Source organism: Mesocricetus auratus, unplaced genomic scaffold, assembly GCF_017639785.1.
Source record: "Mesocricetus auratus isolate SY011 unplaced genomic scaffold, BCM_Maur_2.0 Super-Scaffold_100007, whole genome shotgun sequence".
Classification (NCBI taxonomy): Eukaryota; Metazoa; Chordata; class Mammalia; order Rodentia; family Cricetidae; genus Mesocricetus; species Mesocricetus auratus.
The window spans coordinates 39,669,926-39,683,975 of record NW_024429191.1 but is presented as its reverse complement, the minus strand read 5'-3'; the positions used below and the strand labels follow the sequence as shown (position 1 = coordinate 39,683,975).

Below are 14,050 nucleotides of genomic sequence, written 5' to 3'. Positions count from 1 at the left end.
GCTAGAATTCCTGTCTCTACCATTACAATTTACCTTCTGTACAAGACAGCTCCTCCAAGTCTCTGCCACTTCAGAGGCATTACTGGCCTTGCCATCCTCATAAGAGTATCATTTGAGGGGACCAGCCTGCCACCTGTTTTTAAAATAAAGTTTTATTGGAACACAGTCACATACTCATACATAGTGTCTATGGCTGCTTTCATTATAATGGCCAGAACAGCCTAGAGTATTGACCTCTACTCCAGATGGAGAGCAATTTGGAAAATAGTACATTTATATTATATACTTGACTGCAAGAACTTGTTATTATTACATTTCTTTATTTGTAAATGTATGTGTTTAGGTACATGTGTGCCACTGTTTACGTGTGGAGGTTCAGAGAACAACTTTTTTTTTAAATCTGTGAACACAATTTATTTTTTTTAATATTTTATTTATTTATTGTGTATACAGTCTTCTGCCTGCATGCCAGCAGAGGGCACTAGATTCCATTCAAGGTGGTTGTGAGCCACCATGTGGTTGCTGGGAATTGAACCTGGCTCCTCTGGAAGAACAGTCAGTGCTCTTAACCACTGAGCCATCTCTCCAGCTCCAGAGAACAACTTTTGAGAGTTGTTTCTTACCTTCCACCTTTACATGGGTTTGGGTATTGAACTCAGACTTGCAAATAAGCACCTTTGGCCCTACAGAATTTTTAATTCCAGCACTCGGAGACAGAGGCGGATCGATCTCTGTGTGAGTTCTATGACAGCCAGGGCTACACAGAGAAACCCTGTCTCTAAAAACAACAACAACAAAAGATATAATTCATTTAGGGGCTAGTGAGATGGCTTAGAGACTAAGATCACTTGTTGCTCTTACAGAGGGCCTGGGTTCAGTTCCCAGTACCCACATCATGACTCACAACCATTCGTAACTCCAGTTCCAGGGGATCAGATGCCCTCTTCTGACCACTGTGAGCATTAAACACATACATGGTACACATACATACTTGCAGCAGAACACTCTCACATTAGGTAAAAGTAATACATATAATAAAAAATTAAATATATAATTCACACACCATATAGTACATTTGATAGTGTAAATTCAGTAGTTTGAGGGTCCATCATCACAATCAATTTTAGAACATTGTGATTATGATAAAAAGCAGTCAGTAGGGGCTGGAGAACTGGCTGAGTGGTTAAGAGCACTGGTTGCTCTTCCAGAAGATCCATATTCAGTTCCCAGCACCTACATGGTGACTCACGACCATCTGTAACTCCAGTCCCAGAGGATCAAATGCCCTTTTCTGGCCTTGGGCACCAGGCGTGAATATTTTGGACAGACATGCAGGTAAAATACCTTAACACATTAAAAAAGGCAGTCAGTGCTCTTTAGTCACCATCTTTCTGCCTAACCATTTCTCTAGCCCTAGACAACTACTACTTTCTTAAAGATTTCCATTTTAGATATTTCATACAATTAGACTGTGGGGATTAGGGCTGGCCTCTTTCAGTAGTATGTCCTTAAGGTTTGTCTATGTTGTATCATATATCCATATTCCAGTCTTTTATTGCTAAGTAACATGTTATTGTATAAATACACCACATTTTACTTGTCCATTTATGGACATGAAAGTTGTTTCTACTCTGGTTATTATGAATAATGCTGATGCAGACATTTGTGTACAAGTTTTTACTTGAGCTTTGGTTTTACTTTTGTCCTGGCTATATTTCCTAAGCTTAAAATTTCTGGTTCAAATGTAAACTGACTTTTTAACGAATAGTAAGTTTTTTTATTTTTAAAATAGATCAATCATTGCTGGGCGTTGGTGGTGCACGCCTTTAATCCCAGCACTTGGGAGACAGAGGCAGGCGGATCTCTGTGAGTTCGAGGCCAGCCTGGTCTACAGAGCAGGTTCCAGGATAGCCTTCAAAAGAATACAGAGAAGCCCTGTCTCAAAGAAAACAAAACAAAACAAGATGGATGAATCATTTAAAATTTCTGGTAGTACATGAATTTTCTAAATTTCTTTATATCCTCACTAAAACTTGTTATTGTCTGACTTATTGATTATAGTCAGCCTAAAGGGTGTGAATTTGTTATTGCTATTATTTATTGAAATGGTCTTTCTGCGTTGTCCTGGATGGCCTAGATCTTTATGTAGACCAGGTTGGCCTCAAACCTGAATGCTCCTGAGGCTAGGATTAAAGGCATTCAACCCTATGCCCAACCTTAGTTGGAGACTTTTCTTTGTACATTTATATATAAATTTTTTAAATCTGAAAAGCATTGGTTAGAGCTGCCCCAATGGGTTACCTATTTTGAATTTAGTTTTAAGGCTCACCTTCCACCAGATGGCGCTGTCTTAAAAGGTAAAGGTATTCTAATTGCATGACTAGCACCATTTCTTGGTGTACTCTGGGAATTGTAGTCCTGTGGTTTTCAGTTGTTCTTAAAAAGAAAAAAAAAAAAAGGCCGGCTCCTAAATTGTGACTGGTAGAATAACCACACACTAGACAAGAGGGATTTAAAAAGGTGAGACTGGAAACCACTTGTTTATTTATGGGCTTGGCAAGTTCACAGGAAAGAGATCTTTTATTTTAATAGAAGGTTACTAATTTTCCATCCAGGATTCTTCCTATGAGCAGTTTTTAAATTTTTATTTTTATTTTATGTGCATTGGTGTTTTGTCATGGGAGTCAGTCTCTGGAACTGGAGTTACAGACGGTGGTGAGCTGCCATCTGGGTTCTGGGAATTGAACCTGGGTCCTCTGGAAGAACTGTTGGTTCTCTTAACCATTGAGTCATTTCTCTAGCCCCCTATGAGTAGTTTTTCACAGTTCTTTGCTGTTTTTCTCTTGTTTTCTATGGTTGCCTCTTTGAATTGTTTTGAGTTTGTGTGAGTGTGTGTGCATGTGTGGATGTATGTCCCATGCATGCATGTGGAGGACGGAGAACATCTTGGTGGAGTCAACCTTTACGGGGTTCTGGGGGTTGAATTAGGTCATTGGGCTTGCATGACAAGCACCTTTTACCGCTGAGCCATCTTGCTGACCCTCTCCTTGTCTTTACACAGGGTTGTTGAATAGGCTAGGCTGAATGACCAGAAAGCTGTAGGGATCCTCCTGTCTCCACTTGTCCAGCCCTGGGATTACAAGCATGTACCATTATTCCCTGGCCTTTTACATGGGATCTGGGGATTCAACTTGGGTCGTCATACTTATACAGCAAGTACTTCATCAACTGAGCTTCATATAAGCCATTTCTAATCCTGAAAATTACTTCTATACATCCCTTCCCAAACAGATCAGTTAATGAGATTTAGTACTGGTTGCTTCTGTGGCTTACATACGTACTAACTGCTCAGAGGTCCTTTTCAGCCCACAATGAGATGGGGATTCCTCAGTCTGAGCTCCCACGTATTCTTATTATCACTGAAGTCACTTGATCATTTTACTCTCACTAAACAGAACCTTCAGGGCACATCTCATTCCCAAGAGTGGTCCTTGAATGTGAGCAGTATTCCCTGAAGTAGAAAGACTAATGTTTGCCCTGTGCCAGACTTTAGGCAGAAGAACCCTGTCTAAAGCCACCACCCTTGAATCTGTGGCCATTGTCTCTTGGGTTCTTTTTGCTATCTGTTGCCTTGTTTTCTGTGTGTCTTCATCCCATTTTGGTTTGATGTTCTCTATGGAATCTACAATCCATACTTTAAGTTTCTTATTTAGATATTGAGGTAGCCCTGGCCAGCAGAGTGTTCCAGATGGGGGTTATAGGAAACACAACTCTCCTGGTAGCTTTGGGGGAGTTAGTTTCTGCCCTTTCTCTGCCCTCATCTCTTTAGCCCATTTCTCAGGCCTGTGTAGGCATGGTTCTCAGTGACTTCTGCCTGGCCAGGCTTTTAATATGTTGCCCTGTCTAGGCCCCAGAAAGCACAATGGACCCAATATAGAACTTCTATAAGAGAGAGGAAAAGAGGCCTGTGGCCAACCCATCAGTGTGACATGAAAAGTAAGGAAATTTAAGAGCGCTGCAGTGGCAGAAACTTCCCTGTTTTGGTATAGAATGTATGCTAGAATTAGTGTTATGATTTTACATGATATGGTCAACTGTGTCAATCTCAGCCAGATCTGATAATTTTTAAATTTATTTATTCTTTCACAATTTTGTATATACATACAAATACATGTTGTGTTAGTATTCTGTTGCTAGGAAGAGATATCATGACCAAAGCAACTCTTATAAAAGAAGGTATTTAATTGGGGGTTTGCTTACAGTTTCAGAGTGTTAGTCCATGATCATCATGGTGGCTGGAGAAGTAGCTGAGAGCTGCATCTTGATCCATAGGCAGCAGGCAGAAAGAGAGAAACACTGGGCCTGACATGGCATTTTCAACCTTGAAGCTTACCTCTAGTGACACACCTCCTCCAACAGGGCCACACCGTCTAATGCTTCCTAACAGTCCTCCAACTGGGAACCAAGCATACAGATACATGAGCTTTGGGGGACCAATTTCATTCAAACCATTACACACACACACACACACACACACACACACACACACAATCCTTTCATTCCCCCCTCTTGTGCCTCATTTTTCCAGTAAGTCCCCCTCTTGCTTTTATGTTTCTTTTTTGTGGCTTATTGAATTTAATTGGGAGATCTGATCTCTTTATAAACAATTTAAAGTTTAAAGACAGATTTTTATGCCTTATTCATTATTGTATCCCAGGTACTAAGAACAGGATGTGTCCCATAGTTGGCATACAGATAGTTTAATGGGAAAGCAATTTGGGCTTTAGTTTCCTAAGTGTACTCATAGAAATGTGATTTGGGGATCCTGTCTTTACAGCAAATGAGAAATGGAAATAACTAACATACTATGGAAACAAAATTGCCCTCTCTCTGCTTGTGCTTTGAGCAACTCCACACACACACACACACACACACACACACACACACACACACACACACAGTTTTTCTAAGTTTTCATAGTCTAACAAAAGTAACAAAAGTATTTAACATAGATTATACCCCTTCTTACAGGAGTTCCTGTTGAATACATAAAAAAGCTGTCTGACTAGGTAAATGAGTTAGGATAGGAAGTGTTCTCGTAGCTTTATTGTCTACTTGTACATCACACATGTACACACATGAACATGAGCACACACACACCATCTTTCTCAGAGGTGTCTGCCTGGAAGGAGTCTCTGGTTTTAATCCATTCACACACCAACTTTACATTCAGCTACATCATGCTGTCCTGGGGGCAGCATGGGTGGGCATGCTTGGCTACTAAAGTAGGTGTCTGAAAGTTTCAGGTCACAATCGGAGGCTCCACAGGCCCTTGATCAATTGTGTCCTAGCTTGGATACTAGAGAGGTATGAGCAGTGAGTTCTGTTCTTCCTTTGTCCCTGGAGAGTGGTCGTTCCCTTTTCCCAAGCTTTAATCAGAAGCTGTTGATTATACTGCAAACTAGGGCAGACCTTGAATGAGGATAAGAAAATCAAGCCAATCAATCTGCATTAGCAATACTGATACAAGTTGGTATTGCCTCTGGAGCCCTCTTGATGATATTTTAAATTGCCTCTGCAAAAAATCTGTCTTACAGAAAGGAAGAGGTTTTATCAGAACGTCAGCATCTCACAGGGTGAAGGTGAGTGTCTAAAATTTTGATGACCTTCTTTTTGTGACTTGTTGGATTTTTTTTTGTCTCCAGACAGTTCAGTAGTGGCACTTTTGTCAGATGTTGTTCTTGTGTTTCCCAGTTTGGTTGCTAAAATACCGGAATAGGTCATTCGAATCCACAGTCCCTGAGAATTTTTCATTTGCTCTTTTAAGGTGGATTTGAGATAAACCTGGACCACAGAAAGCTGAAAACTCCCCAAGCCAAGCTTTTTACCGTCCCCAGTGAGGCCCTGGCCATCGCAGTGGCCACTGAATGGGACTCCCAGCAGGATACCATCAAGTTCTACACCATGCACCTGGTAACAAACTTGTAACAAGCAGACTTTCATCATACAAACTTCTACCTGATGCTCATCGGGCTTCCTGGCAAAAATTTAGATTTCCTTCTATATTATGCCAAGACTCTGGGGTAGGCTTGCCTGCCTGGGTGCAGTCACACTGTCACTAAACAGGCTTTCCCTGCCTGGCATGGCCACTAATTCTCAGTGTCACCCTATTTTTATTTTTGTTGTTCGGTTGGTTTTGGTTTTTTGACAGGGTCTCATGTCTCAGGTAGGCCTTAAACTTGATTTGTAGCTGCAAATGGCCTTGATCTTCTGCCATTTTTGCCTGAGTGCTGAGATTACAGGCATGTGTCTGCCCGTCCTGTGTATGCAGTGCTGGGAATTGAACTTAATGTTTTATACATGCTAGGTAAACACACTGTGTCTCAGCCACATCACTCATCTTTATTTTTCCAAATTTCTATTTTTGAGACAGGGTCTTTTTTTGTACCCCTGGTTCTCCCTAGAACTTGCTACATAGACCAATCTGGCCTCGAACTCACAGGTCTTCCTGACTCTTCTTCCAGATGCTGAGATTAAAGGTGCATGCTGCCATACCTAAGCCCAACCTTTATTTTTGATTATAGCAGCTAGTCACTTGTTTTATCACCACTTAGTCTGTAATGACCTGGTTTACATTTACATATTTATTGCCTATGTCTTTCATAGCGCAGCAAGTGACAGAAGGGCAGTGGCCATGTTCTCGTACTCAGTCATTCAAGCAGGAAGTATTGATGGAGCTCAGTAAACACTGGTAGGGTGTGGGAACCAGGCAGCCAGATGGATAAGGAAAGGAGGATGCTCCCCAGGGCCACCCCTCAGTGTTGGGTGCTCTGAGGCCCCTGGAGCCCTTCCTCTGCAGCCTACTTGGACTTTCTCAGATCCATGATGGCCACCTCTACTACCCACCTTACAGAGCCATGGCTGACCAGATAATACCAGTTAGATGTTCTCATCTTGGTCACTGCTGTGTTCCACTTTGACATACAGACTCAGGTGGGCCTCCTCAGCAGTTTAGTCTACTTCTTGACTGTCTAGTTGTAATCAGGTTGACAAAGTCACAATCAGATGCCTAGAGTAGTCTTGGAAGCCTCTTACTGATGAGGCAACACTAGGAAAATATCTTGATCCCAGTTTGATTTGCTGCCTTGTCCTCTGATGTGTCAAATAAACTGGTAAAAGCTTTTCAGTCAGTTTGAGTTTCGTGCCTTCATTATTGTATTTGAGTTATGTATTTCACCTCTGTGGGCCTCAGTTTCCACATCTCTGAAATGGGTAGAATAGTGTTATCTGCCCCAAAGTATTGTGCAGATTAACCTGGTAGTCACAAACATGAAAATACATAAATAGAGCCCCCAAAACTTTGAAGACATTCACTAATCCAGGACCACTGAGAGTTCAGTGAGTTCCATGAACACAGTAGAGTTTGAACATGGAGCCTGACTTTCGGATGCACTCAGCAGATAGGCTGCTGTTGTGGCTATGCCGATGGCTATTATAGGTGACTCTAGTGTACTATCTGCTGTTATGTCAGAACTCATGTGTGGTGACAACACTTTCTGCCTTTCCATTCAGACCACATTGTGCAACACATCCTTGGACAATCCAACCCAGCGAAACAAGGATCAGATGATCCGGGCAGCTGTAAAGTTCCTGGACACTGACACCATTTGGTAAGTGACATTAGATGAACAATCCTCGTGGGTGGTGTGAGCCTCTTAGTCTGATTTGCCTCATTTGTTCAGAGTATATCAGTGGAGGAAAAGGCAAGACCTTTGCCATTGGGGGAAGGTAGCCTCCTTGACACGACTGAACCCAGGAGGAGGATTCTCAGTCTGCCCTAACACAGGGACTCCTTGACTGAGTTGAGTTGGCATGGAGGTGTGTGCCATTCTCACAGGCTCCGGAACCACAGGACCATGGGCCAACCCCCAGCAGGGCATCTAGCCCTGGTGTCTGGCCCTCAGAATGTTCATGTATTGGCATCCATATTATTACAGGTGGCCATAGTTAGGGGCTGGTCTCTCCCAGTTCTGAATTCTCCCCTTATGTCTATATTCTTTGCTTGTTGGTCAGTGATATTGAAGGAACATTGGAGAAACAGCTGATTGGCTGAGCATTACTGTGCCTGCTGCCCCTTTACTCAGAAACTTAGAGTCATCCTAGAGATTACTTGGGGTGTTTGCATAGGTGCTTTGGAAGAGGGTGGGCTCCAGGATCACTTAGAACTTGGAGTAGGAAACCTAATCTGTTTTTGCTAGAACTCAGCAGCTTGCAGGGAACAGAGCCCATTCAGCTTCCCTTTGGCAAAGGGGGCTTTTTGGAAACTATACAGGGTTCTAACAAGCAAGTAAAGGCAGTGTCCTCCCCTCCCTCAGTTACCAGCTTCTACCTGCCTCCTCCCTTCAGGTCCAGGATTGGATAGGAGAAGCCTCCTACTCTGCTTTCAGCAGCCCAGCTTTTCTGCATACCCATGCCCCCTCTGCTTACACGAAACTAGCTTTCTGTGGTACCCTAGGGTTCCCATCCATGAGGTTTAGTAGCTTAGCTTCCATCACCTGCCCCTTCTGTGTCTTTATCAAAATGAGTTGTACTACCTGGCTGTTGGTGATCACTTGGATAAAGGATCCATTGCAGGAGGTGGCTGGGCTCCTGAAGCGTCCGTCAGCAGGCATTTGGTCCTTGGCCAGGAGTAGAGTCTTGGTGGAGCTGTTGCTGAACTTCTAGCACAGCACTTATGTCCAGTGGGTATGGATCCCATTAGTATTGCCGATCTGCTTTTGAGTAGCACTAACATGGCTGTAAATTTGGACCTGTCAAGTATTTGGGAGCCAGAGGATAGTGGATTGCAACTCAAGCTACACCAAGATTTCTTGGAGGGCATGTGCTTAGTCATCAGTGTGGGATTTATCTGAGAAGGTGTCCCAAGTGAGGCTAGAGCTAATGCTGCTGGCCCCAAGACTGCACTCTGAGAACCAGTGCTTTATGGGACAAGACTTGGGATGCAGGGTTGGTGGTGGAAAGTTTTTGCTGTTGCCCTTTGCATTTTCCTTTTCTGTCCCTCAATGAAGGAATTGTACTTTTTTATTAATGAAGGTGGTTTTTACAATGAATTAGCTACAGGGTGGAAGAGCCAGAGACATTAGTGGAACTTCAAAAGAACGAATGGGATCCAATCATAGAATGGGCTGAGAAAAGGTAAGATGTGTAGCCCTATATAGAACATTAAATAGGTCACATATTGGGTTGGGTGCTGGAATCAGGGCCGCACAACACACCTGAAATCTCAGGCTGGCTTCCTGAGCCAGAACTCTCCTGAGCTTGAGCTCCCTCATGAGAGGTAGGGGTTGCCTTGGAAAACATGTTCCTCAAATTCATTTTGGCCATCATGCCTTGAATACCTGCTACTGTAGTATGCCTTGACAAATGTAGGGGCAGTTTTGTGTCCCCAAGAAGCACCAAAGGCCGTAGGCCTCTATCCCCAGGTAGATATCTGAGTGTTGGTTTCCTTGACTTGAAATGGGCTAATCCTGCCTGCTTGCCAGCCAGGCTGGTGGGAGGAAAAAATAAGCCAGCAAAGTGCTTAGCATTCTATGCAGCAGAGGTACCAACTCAAAGTTTGACTTTGATTTTTTGTTTTGTTTTGGTTTTCAGACAGGGTTTACTCTGTGGCTTTGGAGGCTGTCCTGGAACTCACTTTGTAGACCAGGCTGGCCTCGAACTCACAGAGATCCGCCTGCCTCTGCCTCCCGAGTGCTGGGATTAAAGGTATGCGCCACCAACGCCCGACTTGTTTTGTTTTTCAAGACAGGGTTTCTCTGTATAACAGCCCTGGCTGTCTTGGAACTCAGTCTGTAGACCAGGCTGGCCTCCAAATCACTCAGATCCACCTGCCTCTGCCTCCCGAGTGCTGGGATTAAAGGCGTGTGCCATCTCCACCTGGCTTTGTTTTTTTGATCATCATTATTACTGCACTGTATAAGATGCACATGTACATGAACAAAGGTCAGGATAGCTTTCTGCAATGTTGTGAATATTACCGTGTGGATGTGTGGTTTCTAGGGATGAATGATACTCAACAGTTTCCTTAACAGAAGACTCTTGTGAATATAGAATTGAACAGATACTAGAAGGTGGCAAAATAAAGTTAGTATCAATTTTTTCCAAGTGAAATGTGGAAGGAATAGCTCCATATCACTGCCTTGTCTACAGGGTTTTGTAACAAATGCCTAGATGGTTTTTCTTCTGTTGTAACAATTTTCACATAAATTATTGGTTGCTACATATATCCTGGTCACAATGACTCAGGCATCTTGACAGGACTATTTTTGTTTGTTTTTTGAGATATGGTCTCATGTAGTCAGGCTAGCCTCAAACCTACAATGTAGGCACCACTGGCCTTCTCCTGATCCTTCTGCCTCTGCCTTCTGTGTGCCGTGATTACAAGTGTGAGTCTCCATGTGCTGCCATCCTGGGATGTTAAAGGAAAAGTCCATATACCATATCTAGGGTTTGTTTTTTTTTTGTTTTTTTTTTGTTTTTTTTTTTGCTTCTAGTCAAAAGCTGGATTGCTTTTGAGAGGCAGAGTGCCAAAGACATGCTGATGCCTTTTTCCTTTAGATATGGTGTGGAGATCGGCTCCTCTACAAGCATAATGGGACCCAGCATACCTACCCAGACTCGAGAGGTGCTGACCAGCCACTTGTCCTCTTACAACCTGTGGGCCCTTCAAGGTACAAGTTGGGCTTCTGTGGGCCTTGGGGATTGGGTAGATAGACACATCCCTGCTGAGTGCTGTGAGCATGGAGGCTGGGTAGCTCTGATGCCCAACCCTTTTACATAGCATTCCAGGGTCATACATCCTCCAGGAAAAGTCTCAACTTAATGTATCATTAGTTTGGACCCATATACCTGTCTGTAAACCAATCACTGAGTAAGGTTTGGGGCCTACTCTAATTGACCAGGTTCAGGTCATATGCTTATCCAGGAAAAAGAGAGGTGAGTCACCCCAAGAAAAGGACTAGTATTCTGGTAGAAGAGCATGTCAAGCCTCAGGTGGGTCCTAGGATGGTGCACCCTCCTCCATTCCATGGGGGCACAGAAACTGACAGGCTTGTGTCCCCCACTCCCCAGGAATTGAGTTTGTAGTGGCCCAGCTCAAGTCCATGGTGCTGACCTTGGGTGTGATTGACCGGCGCCTGACTGTGGAACAGGCTGTGCTTCTGTCACGCCTGGAGGAGGAGTACCAGGTAAGATTCTGATCTCAGTTCCACCCACCCCTTTCTGATTCGGGCTCACTGAGCTTGATTACTTTGTACATAAAAAAAACAAACTAAGGAACAATGAAGGTGTGAGTGTTGCTGGGGCTGGGGGTGTGGCTCAGTGCTAGAGCACTAGCCTAGTATGCTCTGGGCCCTAGGTTCCATCATCAGCACCACACACACACATGCCTGTACAGTGGAAAGGTCCAGAATTGCTCAGCACTCTCCTTGCCCCCAGGTCCTCTTCAGCAGCTTGATTGGGTAGGAGTTGTAATTACCCATATCTTACATAAGAATAAACTGGGGCACTAGATTGCACTTCTGGAGAATGTTCCACTGGGGTTTGCACCCATGTTTGGGTAACTAGATCTAAGGCCTCGGGCTCATGGACAGATAAGGTATTTGGGCCTCAAATGCCCTGCATTTGTGTTCCTAAGTCAGTAGGAGTTCACTTCTGATGTTTCTCTTGGCTGGCAGAGGAGCCAAAGAGTGGCTGCTACTTAGACACACATTGGATTTAGGAGTCAGAAAAACTAAGGTTTTTCTATGTTGTTTGCATTTTTGTTTTTGTTTTTAGTTTTTGCTTTGTTTTGTTGAGAGTTCCATGTAGTACAGACTAGCCTTGAGCTCACTGTGTATCTGGGCCTTACTATGAACTTCTGATCTTCCTGCCTCTTTCTACCTCTCAAGTGCTGAGATTATGGATATGTGTCACAATGGCTGCCTTGTTTACTTTTTTGGGGTGGACGGGTTTCACACAAGTCTCAATGTATAGTCCTGTTTTGAAAATGCCTCCTGCCTCCTGAATGCTGAGATCACAAATGTGCCACTGTGCCTGACTTCTGTTTGCATTTTTATTCTGTGTGTGTGTGTGTGCGTATGTGTCTGTCTGTCTGTCTCTCTCTCTCTCATCTGTGTGTGTTCACATTTGTATAGGTACATAAGCAGGTACAGATACATATGTGCACATTCTGGTGGAGGTTGACATGAGGTATCGTCCTCAATTCTCTACCTTTATATTGAAGTGGGGTCTCTTGCTTGAACCCAGGGTTCCCCAATTTGGCTATTGTAGTTAGCAGTTGCTCTAGAGAATCCCTGTCTCTGCTTATGGAGATAGGATTGTAGGTGGGCTGCCACACCCACTTGGCTTTTATGTGGGTGCTGGGATCTGAGGTCGGATCGTCATCCTTATGCATCAGGTGCTGAGCCATCTCCCCAGGCCCTTGTTTGCATCTTTAACACTGAGAACTTAATGTTCCTTGTGGTCCTGTGGGTGTTGCTATTACTCCAGTCTCAGAAGGTTAATGTTATTAGGAGTTGGTTCCTATATGATTAAAAACCTTTTTTTGGAATATTTAATCTTCTACTTGGAAAAATGCCAGGGGCAACTATTTCTATACAGCAGAGGAGACCCATCCATTGATGTCAGCCATTCCATGGAGGGGCTGATGTCAGCTGTTAGAACCAGAGGGCTGGTACAAGACCAGGAAATATGGTTGCTAGCTTGGACTCTGCTTTTGGCTATGGGATCCAAGCCAGACTATTTTCTGAACTTTGGATTTGATCCCACACAAAATAAGGGATGACCTGAAATGAAGGTGAAAATTATCTCAGATGATGTATTTCAGTTGTGCAAACCAAGACCAGGCAGCCAGTAATGCAGGTAGTTTGTGTGACCTGAAAGATTTTGTATTCCTGGGTGATCTGGCCAGGCCTGCCAGACTCTTGCAGAGAGAGGCCAGCAGGATAGGTTTGGAAACACTTATGTCTGGATAGCCACAGTGTGCCCAGAGCTCCTCCCTCTTAAGAGTTCTGAGAGGGTCTACAGATGGCTTCCAACATGCTGCACAGAGTCTGTTCTGCCGCTCCTTAGGGTTCCAAACCAAGTTGCCTGTAGCCTGGCTTCATTATTTATTGCACTCTCGTGATGGTGCTTACAGCCCTGAAGGACAATGAGATACAATTCATAGAAAAGGGCAGCTTGCAGGCTTTTTCACCCTGGCTTTCTGGTCAGTGAGAGATAATGGGTCACATAGGTAAAGCTTCCTTAGAGGAGACACAGTGGGATTCCAGTGCCTGCCCATTTAGCAGTGGGCAGCCCCTGGCTGGGATATACTCCTTCCAGACTATCTAAGCCCCAGACAGCAAAGGAGCCTGCTCCAGCTTCCTGGACATTATTACCAGATGACCCACATGGGCCTTATGTGTTTGGCAGGATCATGGCTCACAACTCTTAGTCCAGTGATGGGAATGGAATGTGATTCAGGTCACCAGGCTAGGCTACTCACCCAGAAGCTTGTTTTTCCCTCTCCTTAGATCCAGAAGTGGGGCAACATTGAGTGGGCCCACGACTATGAGCTCCAGGAACTGCGGGCTCGAACCGCTGCTGGTACCCTCTTTGTCCACCTCTGCTTGGAAAGCTCTACGGTCAAGCACAAGCTCCTACAAGAGTGAGGCCTGGGTTGCAAACGCTGGCTGAAAGGAACTGCACAGACACAGGATCTCTGATCTGGATTTCCCTGGCTGTTGGATCTCTGGACCCAGTGAAGCTCCATTGGCCTGTACCTATCACACCATACTTGCGGAGTACCCAGTGTGTGCCTGGGTCTTCCCTGGCATTTGTGGCTTGGCCGTATCCAGAAGCACCCTGTGATGCCCTAGAGACACAGTATGCCTGTCTTGAGGTCATACAGCTTCCGACCCAGATGCCTTTGGCCTGGCCAGCAGTGAGGGAGGCATAGAGACTTTCTCTTGACCCTGATTTTATTAAATGTTTTTTCATTCTGGTAAAA

General features: G+C 44.2%; 1 protein-coding gene across 4 annotated transcripts in view; it reads left to right on the top strand.

Moving 5' to 3' along the window:
* The window catches only part of Atpaf2 (ATP synthase mitochondrial F1 complex assembly factor 2), a 17,330-nt gene extending 3,280 nt beyond the window's left edge, over positions 1 to 14,050 (top strand). For all 4 annotated transcript variants that reach the window (XM_013111721.3, XM_040748771.1, XM_040748770.1 and 1 more), the window contains 7 exons: positions 5,598 to 5,642; positions 5,828 to 5,973; positions 7,573 to 7,670; positions 9,115 to 9,195; positions 10,618 to 10,730; positions 11,131 to 11,246; positions 13,575 to 14,050. In XM_013111721.3, coding sequence (XP_012967175.1) covers positions 5,598 to 5,642; positions 5,828 to 5,973; positions 7,573 to 7,670; positions 9,115 to 9,195; positions 10,618 to 10,730; positions 11,131 to 11,246; positions 13,575 to 13,712 — 737 coding nt within the window. In that variant the 3' untranslated portion in view covers positions 13,713 to 14,050. The remainder of the gene's footprint in view (positions 1 to 5,597; positions 5,643 to 5,827; positions 5,974 to 7,572; positions 7,671 to 9,114; positions 9,196 to 10,617; positions 10,731 to 11,130; positions 11,247 to 13,574) is intronic.